This window comes from Pelmatolapia mariae, linkage group LG7 (assembly GCF_036321145.2).
Source record: "Pelmatolapia mariae isolate MD_Pm_ZW linkage group LG7, Pm_UMD_F_2, whole genome shotgun sequence".
Lineage (NCBI taxonomy): Eukaryota > Metazoa > Chordata > Actinopteri > Cichliformes > Cichlidae > Pelmatolapia > Pelmatolapia mariae.
Window position 1 is genome coordinate 21,233,561 of NC_086233.1, and position 14,770 is coordinate 21,248,330.

Genomic DNA, 14,770 nt, shown 5'->3' on the forward strand with positions numbered 1-14,770 from the left:
TCCTTTCCAAAAATGTGAGTACTTGGACACCAAAATATTGGATCATCGACGACTACTGAGAGACTTTTCCTGATTTTAATTTGAAGCCAAAACACCACTATATTGAACATTATAGTCATCTTGTGCGTTGTTTTGGTCCCTTAATTGATTTGTGGACTGTTCGATTTGAATCTAAGCACAACTTTTTCAAGAAAACTGTGCATGATGTCCAATGCTTTAAGAATATACTACTAACACTTTCTTCAAAGCATCAACAAATGATGGCATACTTCTTAGATGGTCACAGTCTTTTTAAACCAAGTCTGCATGTTGATAATATTGACACAGTTGACATCTGTTTCTTGAATGAAAATCTTCAGAAGTGCTTAAACTGAAATATCCACAGGTAAAAGCTCTGTCATTTGCTAAATGTGTTTATCTGTATGGGACCCAGTATGTCAAAGGCATGATCATTTCATCAGGACAACTGAGTGGACTGCCTGAATTCTACAAGATACTGAACATTTTGGTAGACTCTGGGAAAGTGTCATTTGTTGCTACAAAGCTCTCCTCTTGGTATATGGAACATTACAGATCATATCGGCTTGACAGCAGCTACAAAGATCTGGAAATACTTGACCAGGAAGATTTGAATGATTACCACCCTTTAGCTGAATACTGCGTAGCTGGACAACTGATGGTGACACCTGTTACGTGCCTCCTGCATTGAAAGCGATGGTATGTATTATTCTTAAATAGTTTTCAGTTGATTACTTTGAATTTGTTAATTATTTAGAATTGTGCCCTTTTTTTGGTTTGTCTTCACAGGCCCTGTTACTGCGAGTCTACGTCAGTCCAAAACTTATCAGAAAAATCCAGCTGTCCACTGTTCCAGAATCTGTGAAGCAGCTTCAAGATGAACTACAAGCAACGCTTGGACTTGAAGGTGACTTTGCAATACAATATGAAGACCCAGATTTTGGGAACGCACTTTGCAACCTGATGGATATTAATGAGCTACCCGCTGGACGGGCAGTGTTGCACCTCATTTGGGAGGAAAATGCATCAGCCTCGCCACCACAGACTCCATCTGATCATAGCGCCATCTCATCTATTGATACAGCCAGTGTGAGTTCAGCATCTTCTTTCAGCCCATCCTCATCCACCCAGACCTACATGCGTAGCACTTCACAGTGGCCAAATCCATTTCCTATCCCAATCTTTTCCTATGATGTAGAGTTAAAACTTCGCAAGGGCAATGAGGTATATGAGAAAGCAGGGGCAAATTTAAGTGTAACAAGAGACATCAAGATGGAAATTCTAGACAAGCTGGCACAAGAAATGTTTGCAATCAAAGCCTACCCTGACAAGAATGAAATAACATCTGTTGCCCAGGAGCTAGTTTCTAAACATCCCTGCCTCAAAGAGCCCGGCAATGGCACAGGATATGATGGTTGGGCAACAAGCATTAAGTTCAAGCTTGGCAACTACCGTTCCAAGCTAAGTCAAGCTGGATGTAGTGAAGTTGCAGTCAATCGAGAAAGAAGAGGGGAAGAAGATGACAGTGGATCAAGTAGATTTTCCTTAAAGAAACCAAAGCGAGGTGAAGTCAATTTTATCCCTGATGCCCCAGAAAACTACAATGATGAGTCTCTTGAAAATGAAAGATGCATTTTGGAAGATGAAATGAAGAAGAGGGATAAGAACATGGCACTCATCACCCAAAAGATGGACATCACATTCTCTCTCAGGAGGAAAGAAGTTGTGGAGACGCAGCCCTTGGTCAAGGAAATGCAGCTCAGATGGCCAGCTCTCTTCTTGAAAGAACAGGTAAGATAATCTCTTAAATATTTAAAGGAAAACTTCCCTTTTTTTCAGTGTGGTCTTATTTCTAGAATGGAAAACATTCATTTACTCACCCAGACAAATTTCAAGGCATTTTAGTTGTTAGAAAGAAATTTTAATCCCAATGTTACGACTCAGTCATTTTGCAGGAGAGAGCTGAGCCACGGTTATGGGGAAAGGATTCACTGAGACTAAGAAATGCCTGAATTAAGCCAAAAACCACTCTGGAGGGTTTTTAATATAAGGAAATAACATTAAAATGTGTTTAAAAGCTCCAAAAAGTTGATTTTACATGATATAGGACCTTTAAAATTTCTTTTGAACAACTCCAAATGCCTCGAAACTTGTCTGGGTGAGTAAATGAACGTGAGCTCCATTTCTTGTGCCCTTGACAAGCATCTGTTTGTATCACTCCAATGTCTTGTAGAAAAGGTTGAAGGCTACCGTTGAGCTAACAATGCTAATGGTAAAATATAAAAAAATAGTTGGCTCTAAAAATATGAAGCTAATTTTGGTATTACCAACAACTCTATTGAAGTGAAATCTGTTTACTTGTCAACTTACTGTGTATAATAATGGATTGAATTTATTTCGCTCTTTGCTGGGCACCCAAAGCGCTTTACAATTCCACTACTCATTCACACTCACATTAACACATCGGTGGAGGGAAACCACAGTTATAGCCATAGCTGCCCTGGGGTAGACTGACAGAAGCGACGCTGCCATATCGCACCATTGGCCCCTCTGGCCAACACCAGTAGGCAGTAAATTCAAATTCAAAATTCAAATTTTTATTTGTCACATACACAGTCATACACAGTACGATATGCAGTGAAATGCTTACACAACTGCTCGTCGGGTAAAGGGTCTTGCCCAAGGACACAATGACCAGGACAGAGAGAGCTGGGGGACAGAACAGGCATCCTTCCGGTTACAGATGAGCTTCCCAACCCCCTGAACCACGGTCGCCGCAATGACTTGTCTTCACTGGGCATCTAGAATCTTTTGGTGCTGACCCTTAGCAGGCAACAGCCATGAAACTCACAGAACAGGATTGAGAAAGTCACTTGCGTGTTATGAAATTATCCAAATTTGACCACAGGATGTTGTTCTTACTTCATTCCTACATAAAATTAATGAACTTTTTGCAATGAATTTAAAATACAATTTATTGATTTATTTATTTTCTGCAATGCATCCTGTAACAATTGAAACCATTATTTTGTCTAATCAACATTTGATTAGGTATTCTATAGACTTAATGTAAAATCTGCCGATCAGATTTTTCTTTTTTTTTTTTTCCCTAAAATGTGTCCGTTAGAATTTGTACTACCAGTAAAAGAGAAGAAAAAAATCCAATCAAGACCTGACCAATAGATCAACCGAGACTAACTAAATGTTTTGAAATTAAGCTGTTTTAACCAAATTTGAAAACAATGTCATTTTTATATAATGTACCTTTAAAAGTTTTCTATATATTTTTTGTTGCTTTGTAGATTTGTGCGGAATTCTCACGCATTACCACCAAGGATCTCATGGGGACCTTCATGACTGCCCTCGACACTTACTCACTTCGGCTGATTAAGCTGTATCGAGTTAGAAAAGCTGCTTTCCGCAATGACATGGATTCCCTGTTGCAGAAGTTTGATGAACAGGTAATATATAAAAATGTATTTGTGTCTGGTTTATGAGGAACCTAAAGTTCCCACTGTAACGAAAGATACTTTATTAAATATTTAGTAAATTGACGTAAAAATTGTTAGTTTTCAGAAAGTGTGTCCTGAATGGGATTATAAGCTAACAAGCAGCGCTGTGTGTTTGGCAGATGGCAGGTCATGACAGACAGTTCAACTCTCATCCCACTCATGGCACTTTTTGTTATAAATGTTGTAAGTGTGCTACATTTCTTGCACATCAAAATTATTAAAAAAAAAAAAAACCTGACAAAACCATGAGCAAGTATCTGGAATAACTAATTTCAACATCTTATTTCTTAAGGCTGTATTTTTAGCAACAACACTTAATGTGTTTTAAAAACAAAATGGTAGGTTTATAAATGAGACTGAGTCTTATTTGATTTCCTTGTTTTAGGTCTCAAACATAGTCCAGCATCGACGAACCATCAGTTTGGAAGGGTTACCGATATTTGTTCGCGACGACAAGACCAAACTCTTCTTAACATGTCTGGTGAGCATGCAAATCTACTCAATCTTCAGTTTTGGTTTTCAGAGACTTATATGTACTGTTGTTTTTTATTTTGCATAGGATACAGATCCAGTTGAGAGGGCAACCCGAGGCGTTACGGTGGGCATCCTCACTGTTCTGGAGGACTACGTGGGACCCAACTCGCAGTCCACAGTGATCAACACTGCCATTGTTTTGGAAGAGGACATTATTCTTGATGATCTGCCAGACCTTCCTACTGCCTTTGCCTACCTGTTTGGCCTACTTTATGGGCTCAACATGGAGTTTCCCAAAGAACTCAAGTACACATTTGAAGCTGTGCAACACATTTTTATGGAGTTGACATCTACCTGTTCCCAGAGGATAAGAAGCTTCAAAACCAAGCTCTTAACCAAAGTCTAACCTATTTGAGAACATGTTCAACTCAAATGCAACTTGTGTAAAACAGAATGCAGCAATTTGTTTTGATTTACAGTTTTTGGGTTTCGTGGTAAGTTGCTCTGAAAAAAGTTAATTTCTGGCTTTAAGAAAATGGTAAGGTGCAGAAAGTTCTGAATCAATCTCTTCTGTTCTAACTTTACTTAATGTAGCTTGCATGACTGATTGCAGATTTCATGTATAACAAGTTTTTATACAATGTTGAAAGGGTTTATTCTAACTTGAACTGTTTTAAACAATTTTTATAATCTGGTTTTAGGTACTTTTGTATTAGTTTAATAACAAATGTGGTGCGATACTGAACTTCAGAGGAAATTGAGTGGAGAGAGAGGAGTGTTGATACATTACTATAAAAGACAAGTGGTGGAAAAAATTGTTTGAAAGTTGTTTGCTGTATGGAAACCAGATATTCACATACCAGATGTTCACATCCTGCCATCTGATGTTTTGAATCTGTTTGTTAGTGACTATCTATCAAGATAGGTTTGATATTCTGTCTGACAATACCACACCTTTAAAATTGGATGAGTAACATTTGTTACAAAAATTTGACTTTTTTGTGTTTTTGAAAGGACTTTATTTGTGGCTGAATGTTGTCAGTATGTTAAAAATGGCTGATCTCAAAAGTCAACATTGTCAATGGTGCAGTTGTGTTTGAACAAAGTTACTTGAAAATCAACTGTGTAAACATTCATTGCTACAACAGGGAGCACCTCAAGAAAACTATAAAAGATACTTTTTCTAAACTTTAGGAAATTGGCAAAACAAAAAGAAATATGTTGTGTAAACTTTAGGAAATATGTTGCTAAAGCTAAAACTAATACCTTGTGTAAACTTTAGGAAATACGTTGCCAAAACTAAAACTAATACCTTGTGTAAACTTTAGGAAATACGTTGCCAAAACTAAAACTAATACCTCGTGTAAACTTTAGGAAATACGTTGCCAAAACTAAAACTAATACCTCGTGTAAACTTTAGGAAATACGTTGCCAAAACTAAAACTAATACCTTGTGTAAACTTTAGGAAATACGTTGCCAAAACAATAAAATATGAGTTAAGAAAAAGCACAATTATTAATTTTGTAAACACAAAAACATTAGCTGAAGCAACTTTTCATCCTAAACTTAAAATTATAAGTTATCCATCAGAACCTAAAAACGTAAATGCAGTGGGTTGCCTTGAGTTTTTAAGTTTTCGCAACGTTTTTTTTTTTTACAGTGTACAGCACTTGACATTTGTCTAGGTAGTAACTTTTAATTCAAGGCACATCAGATATTTATTGAGTGCTTAATGACTTAAAAAGAAGCACTGACCTCTATTCCTTTATGGGCATGCCAAGGAGACACTGTAGATCCATTTGGCAGTCACAACACTAGTTATAACCAGCAGTTCATCTTTTTTTGAAAAGGAAGCTCTTCTGCTTTAGACTTACAAAGACGTAGAATGGAGCAGTCACATTAAATTTAGTCTTTTCAATATTTTCTGTTTATTTGGATGTAAAAATTTGTCCTGTTTCCACATCCAAGCTCCTACTGCACTAACTGAGGCAATTGTCTTTTTAACCTGTTCTAATACTTCTCTCTTGTTTTATTTAATAAAAACAAGTGTTTCCTACAAGTATCCCTCTAAAAATAAATAGTTTGATTGCATTCTCACATTGTATGAGTTTATTTGCTAAGGGGTGGGATGTTTTTGGACTTTCTCTTGAAGTTTGATCTGTTTTGAGATGGCGTTTGTCTTTTCCCATCATAGAGTCTCAACATGAACTTTTTTAGGAACAATTTTGCCCTCATTCTATACCTTTCCTATGCTAATGTGTTTATATTAGACTAACCATAGCTCGATAGCTAGCTACCAGATACCAAACCATTATATAAGATAAGATACCTTTATTAGTCCCACGAGTGGGAAATTTCATGTTAAGGCTGCCGACCTATTGCACGCAATGGCAGCGCCATCTTACCCTCCGACCATACATACATTACACAAAAACATCACATGGGGAAGACAGGTCAGAGAGGTATAACAATGGAAAATGCACAACATGAGGAAAGATAAGGAGAAAAAAAATAACTCCCCCCAGACTGAGCTCCAACAGGGAGATCAGTTTGAGAACAGAAAAAAAACACCTCTGCACATAGCACATGAAAAAAACACATGACAAGCAACAGGGATGGGTAAAGGGTGAGAGACAGCCAGTGTAGACAGTGCATCCGGGCCTGCAGCAAATGCGCTGGTCTCCTTGATCCACCGTCAGCATCGGAAGGGAATAAGCGTCGAAGGCATTTGGAGGGGGAGGGGGGATGAGTGTACATCTGCATGTGTATATATATATGTCATCAATCCCAAATTTAGTAACCCTCCAAACATCATTGCTGTTCAGTTTTCTATGGCAGCAGAGCTGTATATTTTAGTATTTTTGAAATAGTTAAGACAGAACTTGGTACATCATCTTTAGTTGGAAGCTAGCACGCTAAACTTCCTTATAATTCTGCTAGACACTGTAAATTCTCTTTTTTGTGGATGCCTGGATGTTAAACTTTAATTTAATACCTGGGAGACCAGGAAAGTATTAATAGTATCAGACTTAAGAAGCAGATTACAATTCACAAAAGACAAGTACCTTAAGTGTATGAGCATTTTATTTGGTAAAAATAGGGGCCCAATCATTATTAGCATCTAGATGTCATCACCATTTTTTTCCAAGCAATAAGAGTATAGGCCTTTGGTGGATTTCTCAAGAAGAAGAAGAAGAAGAAGCTGTCATACTATCTTTATTCTCTACAACCTTTATTAGTAAGCACAAGCCGCTCAAGAGAGTCTGTGGTGTTGATGCCACATTGGGGTCATATCTAGTACTAATGCAGCAGCTGCATGCTTAAGCAGCAAAGACATGTTGCTTATTAGCACCTTCTTATGCACTTTTCATAGAAAAAATAGCATGTGGGTGTAGTACTTTATCACAAGTTCAAGAGAACTAAGAGGTGTCAAAATAATTTTCTTAGAAGCATCAGATCTGTGCACGTTGGTTGGTTTGGCTGTTCTCAAAACTTCTTCCAGCCATAGAGGGACTCCCTTTAACATTATAAAACTAGGGCCACAAAACGTAACAAAAACTTACTAAAACAAATGACCTGAGAGAGGCATCTGGCCCTGAGTTGATCCATCTGTTTGCCAAAGTGTCGACAGAAATGGTTTCAGTGGAAGGGTGGCTGTCAAGAAGATATTCCTAAGGAGAAAAAAAAAACAGAGGGAAAAGGCTGAGATATACCAAACCACACAAGATCTGAACTGAACATGAGTGGCAACAGGTCCTATGGAGTGATGAATCTTTAACAGTAAAAACAAGCCATTCAGAGAGTGTGTTGTGTTGATGCCACATTGGGGCCATATCTACTAGCTCTGGAGCTTAAGCATCCAGCAGCTGCAGACCACAAGCCCTTTATGCAGGAAACACATGTGGCTTATTAGCACCTTATTATGCACTTGCCATCGTGACATAGCATGCTTTTGTGATGCCAAATAATAAAAACTCCTTTTGTCAGTGCTGTTGCTTAATGATTGAAAAAAAACCAGCAAAACTGCAAAAAAAGAAAAAACCTCCATCTTCAGTAAAATGATAAAACTTTCAGAGGAAAAATATTTTACTGCAGATACAGACTGTTCTTACTCTGAAGCACTTATGTTCTAACATGTTCTGTGAAAATGCCTGAAGAACAAAAAAAATAAAATAAAAAAGTTATCTTTGTTAATTCATACATAAAAGAATACTCCCACATCGTGCTGGGCTTTTTTGTTGCTCCAGCCTTTCTCATGGTTGGACTTCTACATTCCTTTCCAGAGGCAGGTTGGTCTCGGTGCCAGCGTAAGCTGGAGTAACAGATGGTTGCTGGAGCAAGTCTGGCCTTTCCCCGTCTCTCTTGCTCTCTCTCTCTTTCACTTCCTCCTTCTCTCTCTCTCTTCACAATAACCCCACTGCTGTTCTCATGGTAACACTATCTGCCAAGTCTGAAGGATTGGATTTTTACAGGACACATGAGCTCAGCACTGTACCAATGGTGGACACTCTGCTCCCACTATTTCTCTCCTTTCCTCCTGCACCTTCATCTTTCTTTCTGCCTCTATTGAATGTTTCATTGCTTTCTCCTCGCTGGCCCAGGATCCCTTTGTCTCCTTTATCTGGCTCCTCCTCTCCTCAGCTCATCTGTCAGCACTGCTTGTTGAGTCAACAGTCCCTTCTCTTCCTCCGCCTAGTTTTGTTCTATCATCCGGAAATCCCAACCATGACTGGGCTTTATCAGTTAGCATGTATAAATCTAACTTCAATCTAATCTCCTGCATCTGCTGTTGTATTGTTCCTCTCTCCTCTGTTTCACTGTATCTTCACTGGCTGGCCTTTCTTCTATCATATTCTCAAGGCTGTGCTGATAGTCTTATCACATGACTTGCAGCTTCAACTGTGAATATGAACTTTCACCTTAAAAAAAAGGTGACAGCCTGTTTGGGCGTAAGGCCACTCAGTGTGGCTGAGTTGGCCACTGGTGCTTTTTTCTGAGCACACACACACGGACTCATACAAACACACTTATTAAGGATATTAGATTTAAAGAGGCACAGCATGGTGTAGGATAGAAAGCCAGCTGTTCTTTGGACCAACTTAGATTTCTGAAACTGTGACCATCTGCGGCACACCGATCGAGGGGGTGACCCATTCTGAATTTGAAACATTCACGAATCAAATGCAAGACCACACACACACACACACACACACACACTGCCACATTTGTCCAGCCCCTTCCCCATCAAAGAGGAAATTCAAATCACAAGACTTGAGAAGGGACACTGGCTGACTGTGTGTCTTGCCATCTTTCCATCCACAAGGTGAGCATGCCTATAGCCTTTCTACCTCCTCCTTCCCTCTTTCTTCCACTGACGGCATTGTAAATGGAATGAGTCTGGTTGCATTGCTGTATTACGGTGGGATAAAGTATCAGTCCTGGTAATCTTCCGTGGATTAATGGCTTCTTCTTTATCTGCTGCGGCTGCTCTGCTCAGATGTCTGGCCGGGCCAGGAGCCTCCTGCTGGAATACTAATGACAGACAGACAGACAGCTCCAGCTCTCCCTGTCCCCAGCCCCAACACAGCCCAGCCCACAGGAGATGTGTGCGTCCATGTGCGTGTGCTGGTGTGTGTGAAAGTGTAAGTGAAAGAAAAGGAGCTCATATGTGTGAAGTGCATATGCATGTAGACCTAGAGCGAGCAAAGTAGAGACAGAGAAGGAGAATGCACACGTTAAGAGTGTGTATGGGTGTGTATTTTTGCCCCCAAGACCCTGTCGCCTTCTTTGTGAGGTAGTCGCTGTCCTCCTTGTCCTGGCTGACACCTGCTTTGCATACAGGAGGGACCAAATGGTGAGCAGGGGAGGGGCAATGATGTTGAAATGAGGGTCCCCCAGGATGTGAGAGAGCGGTTGAGGGAGAGAGAAGATGGGAAGGAGGGAGGAGGACTAACAACAGATTAGAAGAAGAAAATAATGCACGTTGAAGTAAAAGGGGAAACCAGAGAAATGTTTGGGGTTTGTTTTGGGGGGTTTTATGAGATATTTACATATCCCGTCACCTGGACCACAAAATGTCATTCTTTTTTTGTGAGGTGACACTCTTATGGAGATCTGTTCTGCAGTAACAAAAACAAAAAACAAAAGACACTGCTCCAGGTTGTACTTGTCCAATGGTAACTCCACTGTCATTTTCTTAGCAAGGTCACATTTACCCCACACAGACCCTGAGCTAAGAATATCTAGTAGGTCCTTTATGAAAGGGAAAATAACCAACAGTAAACGCCATCTGCTTCCTCGGTGAAAGAAGAAAAGAAGAGGAGGAGGTAAGACAGAGGAGGGGGAGTGACTGAAGCACACCATGTACCAACTACTGGCCGTGCTTATGTGAACAGAAATACAGAGGAGAACAAAAGAAGACTGTATACCCCGAGCTCACCTCGTTGCCAAACAGTAACAGGAACCAATATGGGAGCAAAGGCTCCAACAGAAAAACCAAGTTGGAAATGAAATACCAGCCAGAGCAGGTACTTTAACTTCACATCAAACTGTCCTCCAGAATATGGCCATACTACTTTATCACAAATTCATGAAACAAAGTTGGCACAAGTCAACTGGGAGGTGTCAAAATAATTTTCTTAGAAGCATCAGATGTGGCCACAAAATGTAACAAAAACTTCTCTTTCAGTTGTCAGCAGACTGTTTTCATTCCAAAATACTAAAACAAATGACCTGAGAGAGGCATCTGGCCCTGAGTTGATTCTTCTGTTTGCCAAAGTGTCGACAGAAATGGTCTCAGTGGAAGAGTGGCTGTCAAGAAGATATTCCTGAGGAAAAAGCAAACAGGGAGAAAAGTTTGAGATATGGCAACAGGTCTTATGGCGATGAATGCAAATGATAATTTAAATCTTTTGTTCAAAGTGCCATCAACGTGTATGGAGGAAGTCAGCAGAGAGGCACAAACAGTGAGTGTCTGCAGTCATGTGTGAAACACGGTGGAGACTCTGTCACGGTTTGGGTCTGCATGTCGGCCACTGGAGTTAAATGTCTTGTCAGACTTGAGTTAACTATAAATGAAAAAAAGTAGAGTCAGATTTTTGATCCATGATGCAATACCATTTGGAAACCATCCAACTGGCATTAGCTTCATTTTTCAGCATGACAGTGATCGCAAACACGCTGCCAATCCAGCACACCTGGACATAAAAACACACAACTAAACACTATCAGTCATGTACTTGCCTATCCAGAGCCCAGACCTTAATGTTATTTTAGCAGTGTTGGATTATCTTGACAAAGAGCAGAACAACAACAAAAAGCAGCCAACATCCAAAGAAAAGCTTTGACTGTCCTTCAAGAAGCCTGCAGAGCTACTCCTGAAGACTACTTAAAGAAATTACAAGAAAGCTTGCCTCAGAGAGTTCAAACTGTGATGAAGAATAAAGGTGGTCACACCAAAAATATTACCAACTATACCAATTATATAAAGCTTAAAATCTGGATTCTTGAGAATATTGTTTGGACTATGCACCAATATTTTATAGAAAAAATGTTAATACTGTTCGTTGATGTTCATTGTAATACATTGAAATGCAAAAACAGAAGGGGGCAAATGAGGTTAGTGCAGCATAAATAGGGTATAAACTTTAAACTTTTAAAATGCTAATCTCAGCATTGCTTTCATTATACTTATATGCCAAAAAATAAATAAAAATAAATGATCAGCTTAATAAAGTAACCCTGTCTCAATGCTTCTGTTTTTCACTGTGTTACACACAAACACAGAGAGAGAGAGAGAGCCAGCATGCTAGTCACATTACAGTAGCTTCATTTTTTGGCATTCTCCTTGCAGCTGTTCTTTACAAGTCAGATCTTGAATAGCTGTAGACATAGGCCGTTTGGCGTTCAGCGAGAGCACCATGAAGAGACTTCTCTGTTTGCTTGTGAGTGTGTCCGTGTGAGAGAGAGAGAAGCAGAAAAAAAAGAGATCTCATGATGTGACGCCTCATTTCTATACAGTCCACACATCTTCCTCCTTCTTTACTTCAGTTATGTCCCTCTCTGTTCATTTTATTTATTAATTTCTTGCCTTCTATATGCCTTTCTCTTTCCTTTCCTAACTGAGTCTTTTCCTGTGTGGTCCCAAACACTTCTCTCCCTACTTTCATCTCATCTCATCTGAAGAGATAATGAGTTTGATTGCATCACCCGCCAAGTAATTTGTCTTTAAAACTTTGGTTTTAAGAACTCTGACTTTGATTGCTTAAGAAGGAAAATCCCAAGAGAAAGAAGATGTCAGTGAAAACTAATTAATGTCTTTGCTGCTATGAAGCACCTATATAAATGCACGAACACAATCATATCAGTGCGAGACTGAGAGGCCAAACAATCTGCAGCGTGTAACAACAGATTAAGGCACCACCGAGTCGGAGCAGGTGCACAGCCATAAGCCAAAAGGCTGGCACAAGTTTAGCACTTTCACACCTATTTTCATGGAGTATAGAATGTGGTAGGGCACAATACCCATTAATTGCTATCTCAGCAAATCTAGAACAACTCTATACCTATTAAATTATTTAACTGTCCAATCATCCAATGAGTTAAACCAAACAAACAAAAGAAAAAAAACTCCAGTTCTGCAGAAGGAAATACTTGTTTGATGAGAGGAGTCACAGGAGAATGACCGGCGCTAACAGCTAACAGAAAGCCTCTAACTACTTTTTTGAACTCTGGTGAACAGGACAGCATTGCAGCGCAGCACAGCTGCAACAGCAAAAGACAACACTGGGTTCCTCTGCGGTCAGCCAAAAACAGAAATCTGAGGCTGCAGTGGGAATAAGCTTAACCTTACTGGACAGTTGAAGATGAAAAAAATAAAAAAAAGGTAGCTCGGGCTGAGGAATCTTTCTACTCAGGCATGTAGATGGTAGCCTCAGAATTTGACATGAACAATATAGATCTATGGACCCAGCTAACCTTGTGTCAATAGTTCAGGCTGGTATGTTTTCTCTGCGTACTTTGGACCACCCAGTGATCAGATGCTACAGGCTAACATTGTTGCTGACTATGTTATGGCCTGCAGTTCTGGTTACTTCCACTGTGAAAATGCACCAAATGCAAAGCAAGAGTCAGTTTAATGACACAACAACGCGTTCAGTGTGCTTCAGGAACTTCTCCACTCACCAGATCTGAATCCAATAGCACACCTGTGGGATGTGCAGGTACAGGGGATTCATTGCATGAACATGCAGCCAACCAATCTGCAGGAACTCTGTCATGCTTTCGTTTTAGTGTGGGTGACTGTCTCTTTGGAATACATGCCATGAAGAGATGTTTGAGAGCTAAAGAAGGCCCTGCCCAGTATTTAGGCCCTATAACAAAGTGACTAAAATTTGGACTATGCACTCGCACTGACAGCAGAGTTGTGAATGTGTGTGTGTCTGTAGGTTATGTTATTTTCTGTGGAGAAAGAAAGAAAAACAAAGAATCCTGGACATTGAAGGGGTTTGGTAAGTGTGTGTTTCTGTGTGGGTGGGTGCTTGTGTGTGTGTGTGTTTTTAGGTATGCACGTGTGTGTGTGTGTGTGTGTGTGTGTGTGTGTGTGTGTGTGTGTGTGTGTGTGTGTGTGTGTTTGTGCCCTAAAGCTCTTTGTGCCTTTTTTTTTTTTTTGATGGACTCAGCCTTTGTTGCCACTCCACATGTCACACTCACCAGCACACACGCACGCACACACACACACACACACGCTGTGAATGCAAGTCAGCTGGTTTGTTACACATGAGAGGACATTTCTCTGAAAATCTCATTTGACCTTAAAAACACCGAGAAAATAAATCTGAAGACTTGGGTCATCCAACAGACGATGTCTTTGGATTCAGTGTTTTTGTCAATCCACAATGTCCCCAGCATACAAAATGTCCCCAAAAGATTAGTGAACCATCTACTCATGTTCCTCACAAGCACGGCTAAACCAGACCACACACCCTCACATGCAAGAAGCCACCATTGGCTCTGCAAAGAGGGTTCCCTCCTGTCCCTATCCTTTCTTGCCTGCAGCTGCTGGCCAACCTGTCAGTTCCCAGGCATCAAGCCATCAGAGATGACGCCTCCTCACGCCACCAAGTGTTCACTACCTCATCCTGCACCTTTCATCCATAAGGCTGTAATGTAATGTTGAGTGCTTATAAAGCCTCCATGGGGGTTGGAGACACGTGCTACAAATAAAAAGGTCATTATAATGTTAATTACAGTTGTACCATTACACTTTTTATAAATCCACTATTGTGTGAGTAACTATAAGTTAGGATGGAGGTTAGATCCATAAAAAAAAGAAAAAAGCAAAGAATAAATTCTAAAGAGGGGAGTCCAGGAAATACAAGAGTGAAGAGTTATTTAAAGGTGCCAAGTAACCTAAAAACTAAAAATCTCAGCATACTATGTTTTATATCAAAATGAAATAATAGAAAGACATTTAGGTGTTTATATGTGCCCCGTGGCCTTGGACTGTCCCTCAAAATCAAATGTGTATAGGAACGTTTGGGCTTACAGTATCCTCGCATTGTGTCTTGTTACATAATTGTGTTTCCGTAGCGCATTTAGAAAGAGAATATTTCTGAGGTATAGTGCGCTGAATCCTTATCGCATTCAGGTTCATGAGTCATGAAGGTCAATGTGTGTGTGTGTGTGTATGTGTGTGTGTGTGTGTGTGTGTGTGTGTATTTGGAAGACAGCCTGTGGGAAACCATTTAAGGATTAATTTCCTGCA

At 39.9% G+C, this 14,770-nt stretch overlaps 1 protein-coding gene across 1 annotated transcript; it reads left to right on the top strand.

The window, feature by feature from the left end:
* Window positions 1–559: 559 nt before the first annotated feature.
* On the top strand, window positions 560–14,163 carry LOC134631700 (uncharacterized). The gene is made up of 7 exons (XM_063480258.1): window positions 560–679; window positions 808–1,809; window positions 3,321–3,479; window positions 3,650–3,713; window positions 3,916–4,011; window positions 4,097–4,326; window positions 14,062–14,163. The coding sequence occupies exons 1-7, from the start codon at window positions 560–562 to the stop codon at window positions 14,161–14,163; spliced, it is 1,773 nt and encodes a 590-aa protein (XP_063336328.1).
* The last annotated feature ends 607 nt before the right edge of the window (window positions 14,164–14,770 follow it).

What these genes read in the sequence shown, in the direction of transcription:
- LOC134631700 (XM_063480258.1), top strand. Translation starts at nt 560, where the DNA reads ATGGAACATTACAGATCATATCGGCTTGACAGCAGCTACAAAGATCTG. An exon ending in GCGTAGCTGGACAACTGATG is followed by an intron (nt 680 to 807) that starts GTGACACCTGTT and finishes TTGTCTTCACAG; the next exon opens with GCCCTGTTACTGCGAGTCTA. An exon ending in TGCAGAAGTTTGATGAACAG is followed by an intron (nt 3,480 to 3,649) that starts GTAATATATAAA and finishes TGTGTTTGGCAG; the next exon opens with ATGGCAGGTCATGACAGACA.